The sequence below is a fragment of the Tursiops truncatus genome, chromosome 21 (assembly GCF_011762595.2).
Source record: "Tursiops truncatus isolate mTurTru1 chromosome 21, mTurTru1.mat.Y, whole genome shotgun sequence".
Lineage (NCBI taxonomy): Eukaryota > Metazoa > Chordata > Mammalia > Artiodactyla > Delphinidae > Tursiops > Tursiops truncatus.
In genome coordinates, this window is record NC_047054.1 from 32,065,750 (window position 1) to 32,084,449 (window position 18,700).

The 18,700-nt window shown below is 41.8% G+C and overlaps 1 protein-coding gene across 4 annotated transcripts; it reads left to right on the forward strand.

Annotated features, from left to right (window-relative positions):
- Nucleotides 1–271: 271 nt before the first annotated feature.
- Nucleotides 272–16,889, forward strand: GOLGA7 (golgin A7). Of its 4 annotated transcripts, none has more exons than XM_033848735.2 (6): nucleotides 272–400; nucleotides 558–690; nucleotides 5,097–5,249; nucleotides 11,643–11,744; nucleotides 12,880–12,942; nucleotides 15,503–16,889. In XM_033848735.2, the coding sequence occupies exons 2-5, from the start codon at nucleotides 580–582 to the stop codon at nucleotides 12,925–12,927; spliced, it is 414 nt and encodes a 137-aa protein (XP_033704626.1). In that variant the 5' UTR covers nucleotides 272–400; nucleotides 558–579; the 3' UTR covers nucleotides 12,928–12,942; nucleotides 15,503–16,889. The 4 variants fall into 4 exon arrangements, with proteins under 4 accessions (XP_033704626.1, XP_073654771.1, XP_033704628.1 ...); XM_033848737.2 differs by having other exon boundaries at nucleotides 314–417; XM_033848736.2 differs by lacking the exon at nucleotides 272–400 and adding an exon at nucleotides 407–429.
- Nucleotides 16,890–18,700: the final 1,811 nt, after the last annotated feature.

An 18,700-nucleotide genomic window follows, 5' to 3' on the forward strand; every position in this document is an offset into this window, starting at 1 on the left:
TCGTTCTCCACCGTTCTCCCCGTCGCCCCGCCCCGCAACCCCGCCCCCCCGGGAACTGCAGCCCCGCCCTCCGGCCCCGCCCTGCGGCCCCGCCCGGCCTTTTCCTTCCGGATGGACTCTTCCGAGCTAGGTGGGGGACGGAGTCGGCCCTGGCCCCGCCCACGGTGCCCGCCCCCGCACCTCAGCGCGCAGCCTCGGCAGGATCGCTTTACGGCCGGAGGAGTGGGTGGGTCCTAGACTCGAGATAGGAGGCCGAGTTGAGGGGCGAGGAAAGAGGCCTTTTGCGGCAGGACGTAAGTGACGGCGTAGGCGGTGCGACAGCCGCTGGAGGGCAGCGGAGGCGGGTTCGTGTTTCCCGGGCCGAACCGGGCTCTGGGGGGCGCGGGGCCTGGCCCGGAAGGTAGCTGAAGACCCGCGGTGAAAGCATGGGTGAAGGGGAGTGGGGCGGGGAGGCCTTGGGCTGCTTTGGGCGGTGGGTGGGTCTGCGGGGCTGGCGGGCTGGAGTCCTGGGTCCAGGCCGGAGATCTGACCGTGGTTGGTGTCCCCCGAACCCGCAGCGCGGCCCGTCCTGTCCTCGCCATGAGGCCGCAGCAGGCGCCAGTGTCCGGGAAGGTTTTCATTCAGCGAGACTACAGCAGTGGCACCCGCTGCCAGTTCCAGACCAAGTTCCCCGCGGAGCTGGAGAACCGGGTATGCAGCCGGGCTCCCCGCACCTGCTCTGGGGCGAGGCCGGGAGCCTCCCCTAGGGCGGCAGGGAGTGCGGGTCTGGGAGGAGCAGGCACAGAAGGAGCCTGGGCTGGGGATGTGCGAAGAGGGCCGCTAAGCCAGACCTGGTGTTTGGAGGACAAGAAATAAGGCCAAGCCCCCGGTCTGACGACCTGGTGGAGCTCCGTGGTGCCCAGGGCACTGATGTGTGCGCCGCCGTCTTGCCTGGCCGTCCCCACCCCACCCCGGGTAATTGACCACAGTGATGAGAAACTAATTCCTGGCGCTCCAGGCCACCTACCTCAGCGGGTTGTAAGCTGCATCCTCCAACCTCACCACGCCAGGGAAATAAATATCATTTTCGTGACTGGCGTCCGTGGCCACAGTGCTGGCCACACTGCTTGGCCGGAAGGGTTTATTATTAAGGGCTGTGCTAGGCAGTGCAGACAGGCCTTGAACCTGGAAAACGCAGAGCATTGGATGGGCCTGGGCAGGGAAATATCTCAGAACGAGGCCCTCAACTTGTCCCTCGCAGTTCTGATAGCTGGGAGACACCTGTACTGTGTTGTCATCAGGATGTGGGTCTTTTGGGCAGCCTTGCATACAAAAAGGGATGTGCTTCCCTTTTTTTCAGACTTAGGAAAAATAATGGTAATGATTATTGTATCTTACTTTAAAGGTACAACGACGTGAGCATATGTGAGTATGTGTGTTTTCTTGTGCCCACATGTGTTCACACACCCAGAGACAGACTGTTTGGTCTTGAGCTTTGTAAGATAAACCTGACTGTGTGTTTCCTGTTCAGAGGTCAATTTCTGGTTAGATGGGAGCAGGTTTTGTGGCTCTTTCCTCTTTGACAAGGGGTGGGTGCGGGACTGAGAGGTCATTGGGCATGGGTGTGGAGCTGAGAAGTGCTGGCTGTGGAGAAAGTAGGTGTTGTTGAGTCTACTGGAGCACTGTGTAGCAGTCATTTAAAATTGGCTTGTGAGGAGGTGGGTTGTCCTACCTGATTGCCATTGAGTGTGTTGCCTCTTGGTTAGAGCTACTGAATGTTGTTTTTTTAAAATAATTTAACATCACAGTTAACATGGTTTACATTTTAGGACTTACATGAAATGGATCAAATGTTTTACTTTTAAGCCTCTTACACTGAAACTCTGACAATACTATTTATGTACTTTCAAATCAGAGTGTAAACAGTTCTTTTGCACCACACTTATTTGGATGTCACATGATGCCTTTGTTTAAAAGTTTTAAAAGTCAAACGTCCAACTCATAATTGACCCAAGTATATGTATGTAGAATCAGACATGAGCCTTCCACTCTGTGTGTGGTGGAGCCTTTATTTCATAGTCTGAATACAGAAACAATGTAGTCATGGAACTTCACTGTTACAGGAAATTGCTGTCTCTAAATTCTGGAGTCCTTTTACTTCTTTGACTTCATGTAGCCCAGAACTGCTTGTGATTCTGAGTACTATATGGAATGATATTTGGTGTTGTTCAATTGTGCCCTTGAATTTTCTTTTTTTTTAAATGTTTGGATTAAAACACTAGCTTATACTTTAAACTGCTTGGGAAAGCTTTGGGTTTTTTTTTTAAATGTGTCGAGATTAATTATAAATTACAGATTTAAATTTTCCTTGCTTTGTTTGATGGAAAATTGAAAGTTTCTTTCTTTGTTTTTTTACTACTTACCCTAGAAATTGTACTGATTGCTCTGCCTCTGGGGCTGATTTTCCCTTTGTGAGAACATTGCACTTGGCAACTTAATAGAGGAAGAAATAAACATGCAAATGTTTTGTATGACTTTAAAGCATTAAACACACATATTTGTACCCTTTAATTTGTGAGTGAGGACAAGTTCTGTCTGTTAACAAGTTTACTTGCTCGCTGCCTGTGAGAACTTAATACTTTGATGTATAAGTGCTTTGTTGCCAGGACAGTTCTTTAAAGAAAGCTCGATTCTCACTTTAGTGAAAATACAGACATCTTAGGCACCCTTGGCCTGGGCAGCAGAGAAGTGAGTGAACTATAATTGAGGCATTTGTTCCCCTGCATCCCTTTAAAAATATGCCTCTACATCCGGTCAGTAGAAATTACGTTTGACTTGCAGTCTCTTTAAGCTTCAGCCCCATTCTTTGACAGGTAGTTCAACAAGAAACAGAAATTTTGGGAAGACGAGCCTGATTCCTATTTCTCTTCTGGCTGCCGGTGTTTATTGGTCCAAATTTGCATTTAGCTCCAGCTTCACATGTCTCCAGATGTCAGTGTAGCTGCTATATTAGTGTGCAGGTACCGAGGGGTGAACATTGACAGCCGTGCTTCATGGTGCCTGAAGGGTATGAGAACAAGGCCCACACCTCTACAGAGCCCTTCGTAAGTGTATCCTTGCCCTTACTGCTGCCCATCGTGCTTTTTCCTTTTTTATTCTTTTTTTTTTTTTTGGCCAAGGTGTGAGGCTTGCAGGATCTTCAGGGACTGAACCTGCGCCCTGGGCAGTGAAAACATGGAGTCCTAACCGCTGGGCCACCAGAGAATTCCCCCCCCCCCCTTTTTTTTTAATTAAACTTTTTTTTAAAAAATTCTTCACCTTGGATTTTTTTTTTTTTTTAATGATCTATGATTTGCCTCCAACCTATAAAGCATTGCAATCTTGGAATAACTTTTAAGAATTAGTGTTTCTGGTAGGATCAGTAATTCTGATCTGAAAGAAATAAAATGTTTCTGGGTTGATTCCCTAGTTTTGAATCATTCTGTCCAAAGAAACATAAATAATTCAAAGAACTTTCTTTCTCAGATCATAACATCGTAGTAAATCAAATGCGAGTGTTTGAAATTATTTGGACCTTTGTGCTTTTACTGATGGACAAACTGAAGGCATTAACTTAGGCAAAACGAGGTGGAGATAACAATTTACCATTAATACTTGTTCACTGAGTTGTTCTCCTAAGTCTGTTTTCTGGGAATGGTGACAGGTTGCCTGGGTGACCGTTCGTAACACAGCACATCTTCAAGTGGAGGCTCAGTGAAGGGACGCTGCCCTGGCTCTCAGCACCATCTCCACCCACCCAGCCCCGGTCAGAAACACGCATGTTCTGGAAACAGGTCAAGCCACCACCACTTTCAAGTTTTCATGCCTTTGGCTCATTGAGTCCTCACGGTTTTCCACATGAAGGACAAAACAACTGCCTCTCACCTAAAGGGTTTCAGTAGCTTAAGGGTGATGGTCATAAATCATCAGATGTATTCTGTATGTTAACAGAGAATTATGTTCTTGGGAACATTTTGTCTCACACTGTATACTGAGGTTCTTTGAGTTTCTTTCTGAGTCTATTTCTATGTAAAGTCTTCATGAAAGAGAGAATTCATATGTAAGTAGTTACTAGTTTTAGGAATAAGGGAGATATTGTGTGAGAGAAAGCGGAGAATAAGGACAGATAAATTGTGCTTTGTTACCTACCAAGAATGCTACAATTGGGTGAAATACTCAACTAATGGGACTTGAAATTCCTAGGGCAAAGTGTTGAGATTTGAAATCCACGAACTGTTAAAAGAAGAAAGTAATGTGCTATTGGAAGAAGAAAGTGAAAGCAGATGATGAGAGTGAAAAGAGTATACAATAGTAGTATTAGTGTACATGGTGTCACTGACTAGAAAAGGGTAATAGGAACCCGTGGTATGAAGAGTTGTGTAGTAGTTTGAGATTTTGCCTGGTTCCGTGTCAGCTTTTAGTAACCAAATAGTTACTTTAAAAGAGATGGGAAATGAGGAGATAATACAGTTTGCACCTTTTGATCTGCTGAAAATGTCCTTACTTCCCTTTTTTGCCTAAGTAGATTCCAGCATTTAGGGACTTGATTTAAGATTACCTGCTCTTTCCAGATAAAGAGAATGCACCCCTCCGTTTGTTTCCCCACCATACTTTATACATGCCTCAGTTACAGTATTCTGTTGACTTACTGTGTTTTTATTGTTGCATATCTGTTATGCTTATGACTGTAAATGCCTTGAGGACTAGAAAGTATCTTAGTCATCTTTCTTTAAGGCCTGTCATGATATCTGATGGTAGGTGCTCCGTAAATGTGAATATGAGAGAATGGAAAGATGGAAAGATTGTATAATTTAATTAAGCTACCTGTGACTCAGTATAGAGGATAAAGAGACACCATTTTGAGCCTTGATGATATCCAGTGTCCATAAGAAGGATAAAATGAAACAAACATACCAGTTTCAGTAACTTACGTCCAGGTTTAATCACCTAAAAATTTGTTTTCGGACAGTTAGATAAGAATGTTGACAAAACAACAACCTAAATTAGTGATAGCAAGCAGGAGTGAGGTGCTCATCTTTTTTTCCAAAACTTGTTTTTAAATTCTTTTTTCCTTACAGATTGATAGGCAACAATTTGAAGAAACAGTTCGAACTCTAAATAACCTTTATGCTGAAGCAGAGAAGCTCGGGGGCCAGTCCTATCTTGAAGGCTGCCTGGCTTGTCTAACAGCGTACACCATCTTCTTGTGCATGGAAACTCACTACGAGAAGGTAAGCCTGTGTCTGTTTTCGCACAATCTCTTAAAATCATAAAGAAGGTGGGTTTATTACAGGTTTATGTTTACAGGGTGACAGTTGCAGTAAAACTTAAAGGGGCATTCATAATAATAATAGTTCAGATTTTATTGTTGCTTCTATGACCAGACACATAGAAAAGAATCCTGAGTCTTTCAGAAACAGGTTGCCCTGTTAATATTCAAATCGGCTTACACTTAAGGAGAATGTAGAAAATCCATGTTCTCATCCTGCCTAGCCTTCTGAGAAGCCCTTTCTTCATTTCCCCAAATTTCTATCCTCCATCTTTCCTCCCCTCTGAGTTCTTGTCTTCTCTTTCAACTGTCTGCTGGGCCCAGGGTTGCCAGCTTCTCAACCTAGATGTCCAGAAGTCACCTCCCCATTTCGTTCAGTAGCATCCTGTCTTTTTCAGGACCATCTTTAGGTGGAGGGCTAGAGGGGGAGAATTTATCAGTTGTCAGACTGAAATAGCTTCCATTTTCCCATTCATTAACTTTATGACTTCTGCCACCACCCTGATTCATGCCCTTATGACCTTTCTCCTAGACCAGTGCCACAGTCTCCGGAGCCTCACTCCTTCCCTTCTTTTCCATTTCCAAACAGCTGCTGTGTCATAAAACACAGCCATGCCTCCCCTGCCACTCCTGCAAAGTGAGAGGCCTTCCCGGGTTCCATTTCAGGCCCTTCTCGAGCCCACCTCCAGCTCACCTTTCCAGCTCTGTCCTGCGCCCCTTCCTCACTTTGTCTTCCAGCCAACCACGCAAAAGCTCCGAGGTTTTCCTCCACCTGAAGTGCCGTTCTTCCCGTGTCCGAATCTCACCAGTCCCTCAGTCCCACTTTCAGCTAACTTTTTTTTTTTTTTTTTTTTTTTGCGGTACGCGGGCCTCTCACTGTTGTGGCCTCTCCCATTGCGGAGCACAGGCTCCGGACGCGCAGGCTCCGAGGCCATGGCTCACGGGCCCAGCCGCTCCGCAGCATGTGGGATCCTTCTGGACCAGGGCACGAACCTGTGTCCCCTGCATCGGCAGGTGGACTGTCAACCACTGCACCACCAGGGAAGCCCTCAGCTAACTTTTTATCTACCCCTGTAATCGGAATTCGTTCTCTCCTCTGTATCCCCACAATGCTTTACTTGTATCTATTTTCTGGCACTTGGCACTCTCTACTTAGGAACGTAGCCGTTTATATTCTTGTCTTACTTGCCCTTCAAGTATGTCTTTTTCTTGAGGTCAAGGACAGTGTATCCCTCTTCAGGCCTAGCACCATACCTTGGGTAGATGAGGCACTCATCTACTGTGTGTTAAGTGAATGAATTTACGTTAATCACAGTAAACCCCAAATAGATAATTAAATTCTGACCATGATTAGAAAACGAAAGGCTGTAAGGAGATCTATATTATACCCACCTGATAGAAGTTCCCCTGTGACTGTCTTGCACTCCATGTGGTGGAGAGCAGATACAGTTGCAGCTAAAATATTTTGAGCTATCGGCTGACAATGATGCTGCATTCTTCCTTAGCATCCTGACACGAATTCTCCTGGTGTTACTAAAAGGGAGCACTGAAGAAGAGTAGTTTATATCCCTCTCCATGTCGCACACTCTCATTCCTGCTGAATATTCCACATCAGGAGTTACAGAGGATCAGTATCAGCTTTCAGTCTGTCTGTCTTACCAGCTTCTCTGTAATAATACATTTGGTGAGTGAAGGGACAGGGGATTCATTCATTCGATAAATATTTATTGAACACCTACCATGTGCTATGGTTGCTGACATCATGGAGTTTATAACTCAGTGGTAAAAACTGATAATAAGGAAACAAAACCCACAGAATTGTAAGTCGTGATAAATGCCTTGAAAAAAACGAACTTCCCTAGGATAGAAAATACAGGAAAGACCTAATCTAGATCGTGTGGTCAGAAAGGGCCTCTGAGATGGTAACGTTAAGCTGCCGCGTGAAGGATGGGAAGCCCAGGGCCCTTCAGGCGGAGGGATGAGTGTATGCAGAGCATCTGGCGTCCCCCGTGTGGAGCGGGGCGTGGGGAGAGGAGGGCGGAGGCGACTCGAGAGGTGAGGGGACCTGCATCCTCCGGGAGTGTGTGCTCCATGGAAAGAGGCTTAGATTTTATTTCTCTGCAGGGAGGAACCAATCAAAGGTTTTAAGCAGGAGTAATAATAGGACTAGATTTTCATTTTAAAGAGGTTCCTTGGCTCTGGGGGGGAAAAGGAATAAAAGTGGAAGTAAGACGCTCCGTTGAAGTCCAGGCAAGAGAGGGTGATAGCTTGGATGGAGAGCAGAGCAGCAGGGATGGAAGGAGGTGAACAAATTCAGGGGACGCGCTGGTGGTGGAGCCTGGACACCCTGAGGAGCCACTGACCACGGTGGGTAAAAGCAGCCATCCCGGGTGGCCATTAAAGACATGGGTAATATTGTCAGTCTAAGGTGGAAGTAGATCCTCCAGAGTATTTTATTCATGCTTAGTGGAGTATTAGGTGCTTGAATTCTCATTTCACTCTAGCTTTTAAATTTGTTGATGAGATTTTAATTAACTTTTATTTATTTGTGTGCAGTTGCTAAAATAGATACAGATACCTGCTTCTGACCTCAGTTATAAAAAGAAATTGGTAATTGGGTGCCAGCCAAGTCATTTACTAATGATGAGATCATGGGCAAGTTAATCTCTCCAAGTCTGAGTTCTCTCAACCATAAAATGGGTCTTAGACTGGTGGTTGCCAAGGGGGAGGGGGCTGGGGGAGGGATGGAGTGGGAGGCTGGGATTAGCAGATGCAAACTATTACATAGAGAATGGATAAACAACAAGGTCCTACTGTACAGCACAGGGAACTATACTCAATATCCTGTGATAAACCATAGTGGAAAAGAATATGAAAAAGAATGTATATACATGTGTAACTGAATCAATTTGCTGTACAGCAGTAATTAACACAACATTGTAAATCAGCTATACTTCAATTTTAGAAAAAGCTAAATCTAAAAAAAAATAAATAAAATGGGTCTTAGAATTAATAAATTGCTTTATATGTGGTAGATGCTTAATAAAGTTTTCTTAAGATAGATTTAAAAATTAAGTTAGTGTATATATATATATGTTTTAATCAGATATTTGTGAACTTACATGTACAGTTTTTTTATTTCAAGTGTATAAGTAATCTTTTTTAGCAGCTGCTAGTTTATTTATCTACTAAAACATTTAGCAACCCTTAGTTAAAATCTTTTTGATTATTAATCTTGGAAGGAAGTTCTCAGTGTCAGAAATGTAATGGACTTGAGTTCATAGGTAACATACAAGGTACTACTTTATAAGTCTAGTTAAGGTCTCTTTCTTTTTACAGAGTGAGTATTAATAAACACAAGTAAAAACCAAGTAAAATTAGTCGAGAAACCAAAATTTAAGGCATGGTCACTTTTTATAAATACATGATTTTATTTTAGAAACTGGACATGAATAACTAGATCATGCAAAGTAAATAACTGGAATGGTCATAATTAAGATATAATGTACCTGTACTTTTAAAAAACATTTTAAACGTGTATTTGTATTTTTGATACCCAACCACTCCCACTCTCCAGTTTGTCCCTCAGGAATTTCTGTGCTATTATTTTCTACTTTATGAAAGGACAGGATTGAGTCATTTAGTAGTCTTTATTGTTTTAAACACTAAAACTTCTAGTCTACAAACAGTAAGCCAAATATAATTGTGCTTACACTAGTCACGTGGGTTAAACTTTTGAAAATTGTAAATAGGCCTTTTAAAACCCACTAGAACAATCATGCATTTTTTTTCCTGTAATGTGCTATTTATTGATTTAAAATGAAGATAAAGGCTTCAGTGTTATTCCTCTCTGTTGCTGCCCATTATAATCAGGGAACAAATGGGCTTGTAGAAGGTTCTCCTCTCAGGAGCTGTCTGCTGTGTTCATCAACCAGAAGACATCCCTCCTGCCCGTGGGCTGTGATCTGAAAGGAGCACAATCAGAGGAGCTTAGATCTTTCTGAAAATACTAAAATCCTGGTGCTCTCATGTAGCCTCACTTAGGATATCTTTCCTTGAGGGTCTGGTAGGCTTTCTCTGGTTTAATATTCTCAAGGAGGATAATAGTCTTTCCTGAGGTTTGAGTGTTTAGCTTGGTAAATATTATATAAATTGAGGTTTTATTGAGTGAAGATAACAGATAATTCTGTTCAATATCATAGTTTGTTTTAACATTGATTTACCAAAAATAATAAAGTATGAGTAATATGTCAACATAAGGTTTCTTGGGGGTGAGAACGGTGCTTTGTCCTGTCTGGGATGAGGTATGAGTTGACTCATATTAATGCTTTCCTATTGCTAATGACACTAAGAGTTTAAAAGCATCTTGGTTAGGACAAAGCTGGCTTCACCATAATACCGTAAGAGGATTTGGAACTTACACAAAAAGAAAACTAATTGTTTTCTTTCTGAGCTGATACCCAAGTGCCCATGAATGTTATTAAAGTTTAAATAAAAACCTTGCGTGACAAAGTTCTGCATGAATCGCATAAAGGAATGCTGTTTCTTTGCTAGTAACCTGTACCCACGGAGACAGGGAGGAAAGCTGTTCTGAAGGAATTCTTTCTTTGAAACCAGCCATGCAGGCATTTTTCTGAGTGTCCCCCCGAGTATAAATGGACTGGGGTGAGGGGAGACTGGCTCTCCAGTTTCTAGCTCTGGCAGTGAGCTGAGAAGGAAATTGGAGAGAAGATGGAGGGTCCTGAGTTGGGCACCTTCATGGGCTACTTCCTTCCCCATGTCATTTCAGCATGATTAACAAACGCTGATAGAAAGACAGCGCCCATAAAGACCAAGCACCGCTCACATTCTTTGAGAGTTGAGAATAGGAGAATGACATATGTACTTCAGATAATTTGGTGAAAAGCTCTTTTCTTTAGAAATAGTATTCTTAAATTGCTCATAACCCTGCAGATTGCTCTTTTAATAATATCATGCTCTTTTTTAAAAAGCGTAAAATGTTAGATTGTATTATTCCCCAAAGATGTAACCTGAATAAACTATTTATCTTCCTTTAATGAGAAAATTCATTATACAAACCACATAGAGTTTTAAATTCTAAATCAACTTATACCAAAGCACCTAAATTTTAACATCCTAATTTGTTAGTTTAGCCTGGTACATTATAGACCCACACATAAATCATTTCTTAATTTCCAACTTCATTTTCATACAGTTCTTTTCCCTTTATGTTGTGATCACATTTATCTGTGATTTTATCATATTCTGGTAGTGTGAATTTAAGAAAGCATATAGTAATTAAAGAATTGGATCAAAGCCTCTTTGAAGATTAGAGCCAGAAAAGGATTATAATGACTTTGAATCTGAAATAAAACATGTAACTCTTTGATTTTGTGTATAGCTATTAAAATTTATTTTCTTCTAGGTTATCTGTTTCAGAATTGCCCTTATTAAAGCTGGAGATTTGGCAATTTCCACAAGTTCCTTTGTATCCTGTCTGGCTTTTGTCTACATTTGCTTTGACTTTTACAAGCTTAATACTAAACTTATAAGGTTTAGCGAGGTTCCCACCTAGGACACAAGAGCGAACTACAGAGCAACGCTCCATGCAAGCCTGGAAATGATATAAGACACTTGTCATCAGAACCATGGCAGCCAGCACGTGCATGCTTGATGAAGGGAATAAACTTTTCAGTTTAAAACTCACTGGGCTCCTTTGTTGTAGGCCTACCTTGTATCATTACTTAAAATTGATGAAAATGTACAAAGGAGAGAAGTGCTTTGTTTTTTCTTTTTTCTCTCTCTCTTTTTGTTTTTTTTTTTTTGTTGCGCCGCGCAGCTTGCGGGATTTTAGCTCCCCAACCGGGCGTTGAGGCTGGGCCCTCAGCAGTGAAAGCGCCGAGTCCTAACCACTGGACCACTAGGGAAGTCCCGAGAAGCAGTTCTTAAGGATTAAGGAGAAGGCCAAGAGCTGCCCTTGATATCAGAAGAGGTCACATGATGTGCACTTCATGAGTAGGGAAGGGGAAAGCATGCTAACCCTCGTGTATATAGTCACCTTGTATTTCTCCGCAACCAGGATGAAGGTGACCGGGAGGGGAGGGCGTGGCTCTCGTGCCACCGTGAGGCACATCTGCTGTGGCACTTGAACTGTGTGGACGGTGCTCGGGACTGGGGGGAGGCGGTGTCGGGAGCCCCGTGGCCTTAGCCACCTAGTCAGGGCCGTCCCTCCACGTGAACACCCATTCTTGCTTTGAAAACTAATTCCACTGCCTGAATATTTTGAGGTCCAGCTGATGCTTCACAGGGAAATCTGATGACATTTATAAAAAGCTGTGGTGTTTCTTTTTGTCAGGTTCTGAAGAAAGTCTCCAAATACATTCAAGAGCAGAATGAGAAGATCTATGCTCCCCAAGGCCTCCTCCTGACAGATCCCATCGAGAGAGGACTTCGAGTTGTATCTTTTCAGCCTAGATCACAAGGTCTCAATATCTGTAAACAGAACCTTTTGATTGGTCCTGTCGAGCAGCGGCCGGAGAGAATTTAAACTCCCTTCTGCCGTACTTGCCCTAGGACTCTTCTGTGAGGAGGCACACCCGCCACGAGCCCCCCAGCTCCAGCACTCTCCCTTGACGCACGCCTCTCCTTCCTCTATATCATGCTGGTCTCTGTGCATTGTGCAGTGCTCGGGTTGCCGTCATCTTGGTGGCTCTGTGGCATCTTGTAGTAATAATGGGAGTGGTGTGAGTCATGCATTTCAGCTGCAGAGGCTGGACCCAAAGCCCCTTTGAAATGCATGAACTCCTAACGTGCAGCAAGGTTGTCCAGATGAATCACAGATCCGTGGGTTCATCTGGCTCATTGAAATCAGCTGCAGCTGCCAGATGTATCATTTCATTACCTTTGACATACTGCGCGTATTTTTAGAGGCAGCAAGCTTTGAAAATCACAAAGTGAATTTCATAAATAAGATTGCAAAAAAACCAATTTAGCTTGATAATGGGAGTAAAATAAATAACTGGGTAAAATAAATTTTTTTTAAAACCTAGGTCAGATAACCCCAGGCCTTCCGGCTGATAATAATTTCAGCAGTTTTATTATACTCAGCAGCAATGGTTCTTAAACTTTTAGACGTTGTGAGCCGTCTCCCAAGAAAAAGTTTGCATATAATTCAGGGCATTCTGAACCCCTGACTTCATTACCTCCATGGATGCTCAGTTAAGAGCCCCCCCTTAGTTCTACAATAAAGCATCCTTTTTCAGATTTTTTTTTTTTTTCAAAAAACGAATAATCAGTGTTTGGGGAGGAGCTACATGTGGTATACTACAAGCAATTACAGTTCTTAAATTTTTAGCAAGGTGTAGAAAACATCGTGTTTAACTCAAGCAGGAGAAAACTTTAATAATTCAAAATAAGTAGAGCAAATAATTTTTAATTATTTAAATAAGAATTTAATTATTTAAGTAAGAATTTAAGTAATAATTTAAAATAAATAAAGACAAGTCTGCACAGATCATACCTATCATCTTGCCGCGGTCCCTTTTTCTATGTTCTGTTCTTTAGTGTGTTTTCTTAACAGCCATGCTGTTTAGATTGAAATTACTATTTATGAAGACAGAGGCATGAGCAGTGGAAGATAAACCATAGGATTAAAGGTAAATATGAAATGATATGATTTATGTGCAATTTTTGCAATTTTGTAGGATGCATGAATTTTCTTCCCTGCATCGTAAGTAGTGGCTCATTCTCTGTACTGGCTTGATGTTTAAAATGTGTACTTAAACCAAATTCTATAACCCAAGTGATAGAGAATTTAATCCTGATTTTTTTTCTTCCCCCTGTATTGCTTTCAGACTGGTTTAGTTGTTACTTTGTTTTGGGGGTTTTGAGAGGTTTTTTTGCGGGGGAGGCATCTTATTTTAATATTTTAAAACTATCCTAGACATTTTAATAGATAGATCTTGCATATAAGAATCAGTTCAGAGATTTCCCTGCCTAAATGACAAATGGCTTTAATAACCAAAGAAACGTTTCAGAGTGGGGTAGGGAGATTCTAAATATTTCATTTATTTAAGTGGCTTTATAGCCCTTTAGAAGAACACTTACCTCTAGTGGGTAGAACCATAAATTTTCATTCTTTTTAGAATGTTTATGTTCTTATATATCCATATAATGACCTTGAACAAGTGAGAAACAAATGGGTGAATACTGATGGGAATCTATGGGGAGAATCACGTGGAAGCCACAGCACCTTAGCCCAGCCTTCCAAGTGACAAAAACATTGTACTTCACTGTTGCTGCCAAGTCAGTCATGTGTTCTGCTGCTGTGCTTGCCTGATTGACTTTGTCTGCAGGCATCCATCACTAATTCACAGGCCGCACAGAAACAGATTGTACCAGAGCAGACCAGTTCCTTCCCAGGGCAACAGTCATAATAGTAGCTACCGTTTTGAGGGTACCTGCTATGTGCCCGCTATTATTCAAACGGTGTTTTCCAATTCTCACAAGATTCTGCAGAGGATTTCCCCCACTTTACAGATAAGCAAACCAAGGTACAAATATATTAAATGATGTTCTCCAAGTCACACAGCTAATGGGTATTGAGATATGAACCCAAATCTGATGGACCATAAAACCCCTATTTTTTACACCGTACTTCCTGTAAGTACATGCAGCAGCAGAGACGTGGACAAAGGAAAGAGTTGATCAGATTATTCTAAGTATTTATCCCCTTCTTTTCTTTTTCACTACCTTTTAAAAATACATTTTGTCTGCTCCTGTGCCATTTGTTGAATCCTACAAAGCTGCCTTCTTTTAGCTCTAGGGAATGTGTCACACAGATTCTTACAAGCCACAGACCTAAGTAATGGTGCCCTCTGCTCGGCTTTTTATTCTTTACTGAGGCTTTGTTTTGGAACACTTAGTGTTACCTATTCATGCACTTTCTCACATGCAGTTTCCTAACTGGTAATTCTCAAACGAGCAACCAGGAGCCCTACATGTGGTATTTGTGACGTGCCGTTGGGATAAGTTTGTTTGATCAGTTGTAGCTGCACTGACTCGGCCCAATCCATTTGTCATCATGGCTCACTTTGCAGCTATTATTGCTCAATACACTGGTTTTCTGAGGTGGTGCGGGGTTTGGAGCATTTACACACCAGAGACCAATCTATCAACATTCAACAACAGTGAAATTTTGAAATGAGATTTACAGTAGGAACTTGTGGTAATTTCGTGAATGCAGATATTTTTGTTCAGTGCAGTTTAGTTTTCCGAGTTATGTGTTCCTCAGACCCAGGATCCTGTGTGGGCTGAGGTCTTGGAGGAGGGGGAAAACTATAAGAATAATGAATTCAGTTCTATAATTTTTCTTAAGTCTACATGGTGTCTGCAGGTTGAAGTATTATATGGGAATTAAATTAATGATTTAACAGAAGAGTACACAAATCCTGGAGGTGGCCTTTAAATAGACTGTTGGTGGGCTTCCCTGGTGGCGCAATGGTTGAGAGTCCGCCTGCCGATGCAGGGGACACGGGTTCGTGCCCCGGTCCGGGAAGATCCCACATGCCGCGGACCGGCTAGGCCCATGAGTCATGGCCTCTGGGCCTGCGCATCCGGAGCCTGTGCTCCGCAACGGGAGAGGCCACAGCAGTGAGAGCCCCGCGTACCGCAAAGCAAAAAAAAAATACAGACTGATGGTGTTTTCTCTCTTTGGATTAAGATTGTCTTCTTTACTCAAAAAACAGAATATGTCATTATTCTGTCACAATAAATAAGTGATAATAAAAATAACCATTTGTTGGCACTTCATATGTGCCTGTACTTTTCTAAATGCTTCATTTTAATTATCACAACATCCCTGTGAGGTAGATAATGTTATCCCTGTTTTTCAGATGAGGAAACTCAAGCACAGAGAACCTAAGTTACTTGTACAAGGCCAAAAATGGGCAGGCAGTCATGGAGGTAGCCAGGCCCCGGATTGGCCACCTGCCCCGTGCTGTGCTACCTGTCCTGACAGGATTGGTCAGAGATGGAAATACACAGCCTTGGATCTCTAGACCGTCGAGCTGTGTACTCACTCCGGCAGGTAGTACAGATCCAGGGATTTTATTAGCTAGCACTGGCTTCATAGAGTGTAGGAGCTCCCATCAGTCGATGTTTGGAGGTTAGTTAGCATCCCTTTCTAAAACCTTTTCTTCTCCCCTCTAACTCTAGGCCCACCTCCAGCTGGGACCCTCATCTGTCCACCGGCCGACCGCAGAGTGTCCCCCACCTCCTCTCCAGAGCATCATTCCTTCGTATCTGCTGCCAGAGCCACGGTGCCATTCACTCCAAGGACTGACTTTGTAAAATTCCACACCTGGAGTGACCTCTAGTCGCTCAGCATCCACTTTGTGTCTCCAAATTGTGTAGGACTCTGTAATCTTTTGATTAGTTTTTGAGAAAACGCAATGAAGCATTTCACTTTTTTTATTCAAAGCCATTAATAAAATATGCAGTTGGTCAGCCCAACACAGTTTATTTCTTACCTGCCAGCAGTGCCAGTGGCTCTCGTCATTCCTTGGGCCTCAGCAAGTCGTGAACTAGCCAGTGCTCAGTCTTACTCCCCCAAATTCATAAAACGCTTTTCACCAGGATTTTGGTGAAGGGTGGGCTGCGTCTGGTTTTGCTATTGCATCTCCCAGATTTCAGAGAATTACCAGTTTTGCCATGACTCAAAGCTTAAAGATCAAGTTCTGCTGTTCAGTTTCTCAAACTGAAGCTCATTGGAAAAATAATGTATAATGTTACTTGTTTTATTATAGCAATTCCTGATTAAAGCAGTATTTAATGCAATTTCCAGGTTTTTGTTTTTTGGTTTTTTTTTTTTTTGGGAATTCTGTTATTACTGCATTACCTTGAACATTGGGAAGATGTGGTATGTGTTGCTTGTTCCTTATAAAAATAAGTAAGCACAATAAAGTGGATGCTAAACCATCAAACACAAATGTCCCTGCTGTGTCCCTGAATGAGCAAGTGTTAATAAATATTTTAATTATAGTTTTGTTATAAATATAACTTAAGAGAAAAAAATTTGATAGGAATAATACTATATATTGCTAATTTTTAACTATCCCTACTGGCAAACCTTATGATTCCTAGACTTTCCTCATATACAGTATTCAGTGCACAGAAATATTATGATTGGTTCAAGTTCAGTAAGTTAAGTGATTTCCAACTAAAACTCTCAAGTCTGTGTCACTGTTTCTAGTTCTTTTTGGCTGTGTGTTCTTAGTATTGGGACTTCCTGTGCCCTTCATCTTTGGGGTTTGAGAGCACTGTATTTGGGAGAAAGTTAGGACATATACTAGGAGAGAATGAAACGGTTAAAAGTTTTACTTTCAGAGATATTGTAGGTGCTAATACTGGATTTAACCTTTCAGATTTAATTTCTTTTATGGGTCTGTTAGTTATTCAGTAAATCCCATAGGTCTATGTAATATTTTAATTGTATGAAACTTGTTACTTTATAGCCTATAATAGTGTGTCTGTCTGCCTTTTAAACCCATTGCAATAACTTTGCTGAAATATTAACACATTAGTAAAACTTTTCTTAAACAAATTGTCTCTGTGTCATATTTGGTGTGATTTGGTAAAGTGATAAACGATATGGTATTAAATTTGGCAGATAGACAATACTACAAGAATTCCTGGTTCAGTGTAGCTTAGTATTTTTAAACAAACGTCTGACATACAGTTTGTCACACTTTGCAATTTTTTACATGCTTTATCTCAAGCGCAGACATGTTAGCTAAACAGGTAAAAACCAAGAAATAGCTCCTAATGGTCAAAATGTATTCAGTTACAGAAATAAGAGATTGGAATGTCTCATTAGGAAAAAAGTATCCCAGTGCTGTGACAATCTTGGATCATCTGATGACTCCAGTTTTTTTTAAATGAAATGCCTTTGCAGAGTAACTGCTTATAAAATAGAGACTATATTCCGACTTAAATTCCTTCCATATTCCACTTGGCCCTAGTTCCTGGATCCGCGTCATTGCTTCTCAAGAGTGACAGGCTTTGTTCCTTGTTTTGTTTGTTTCAGTCTCATAAAGGAAGTCAGGGTATTCATGCCACCTTTGATTTCCAAACTTCCCTCCCCTCCCCCTTGCCGCCCCACCTAGCCCGTCGAATGCCCTGAGAGCAGGGGTGATTCCTCTTTCTCCCTGCATCCATCCCCAACTCCCAGCATCCCGCACAGTGCTACATACACTTGGCACTCAGCTATTTATAAAGTGTGTAAATGCACGAGATATAAGTTGACAGGTCATTAACAGAGTTACTTTACTATATCTTCATTAGTAAGATGTTTGTCTGGCTTGATAAGATAGTGGCTGGTAAACTCCCCTTATAAAGTCTTGTTCTAAGAGGCAGTATCTGTGGCTTAAAGTCCATTAGAGTGGACTTGCCTAGAGGTAACTATTCTTGAGGATTTCAGTGACCTTCTTCCTCTGGATCAGGAATTCCCAGGGAAAGGAAAGGAATTGCATTCAAAACTCCTGAAGTAGATAAGTAATGAAAAAAACGAATAAGCCTCCTACGCGTACTTTGTCCTTTTGTTATTCTGTATGTCGTTGGCCTTGCCAGTGTGTTAAGTTAAATCTAGCTCTGGTTAAAACTAGAAAACATTTTAAAGTATTTTTCTCCTGAATTCTTTAAACTTCTTGAACCTTCTGATAAACGTTCACTTTGAGAAAGTTTCCACTTATCAAAGTTTTCTAGGACCTCATAAAGCGTGAATGACACTTTGTATTCATGTAAGACCTTACTAACTAGACTTCCCTGTACAAAGTTACAAGAGACTGTATGAAGGATGTGCTTGTCACTCACTTAGCAGCTAGAATGAATCAAACAGGCTCGCAAATATCGCCACTCAATGGTATAAATACTAATTGAAATAGGTCAAAGTGTTCCTCATCGTTTGTGCCTGGCTGGAGGATAAACATCAATAAATATAACCATTACACAATGACCAACTTTAATCTGCAGATGTGTAAAATGTGAAGGATTTTATTCCTCCCACAAGAGCTGAAGTAAATGGTTATATACTAGTACTCTGCAGTACTGGAAACATGGAAATGTGTAGAGGATAGCAAATGTCTGATTAACATCGTATTTGCCATGAATGGTGAATGCCAAAACGTAGGTTCTAGATCACCCAAGTTCTAGGATATGACAGTGGTACATTTTGCTCCAAAATGAGTAAACAGAATTAGTGATCAAATAAAGGTCATGGCCCTTCTGTATTGTATCCTAAGTTCTCCCCATAAACCTTAAATGGTGCAGATGTGAAGTTCTGAGAAATTCTGCCTCAAACTAGGAAACTAGGAACTTAATGCCTACTTTAAAGTTTTTTAAGCCTCCAACTTGCAA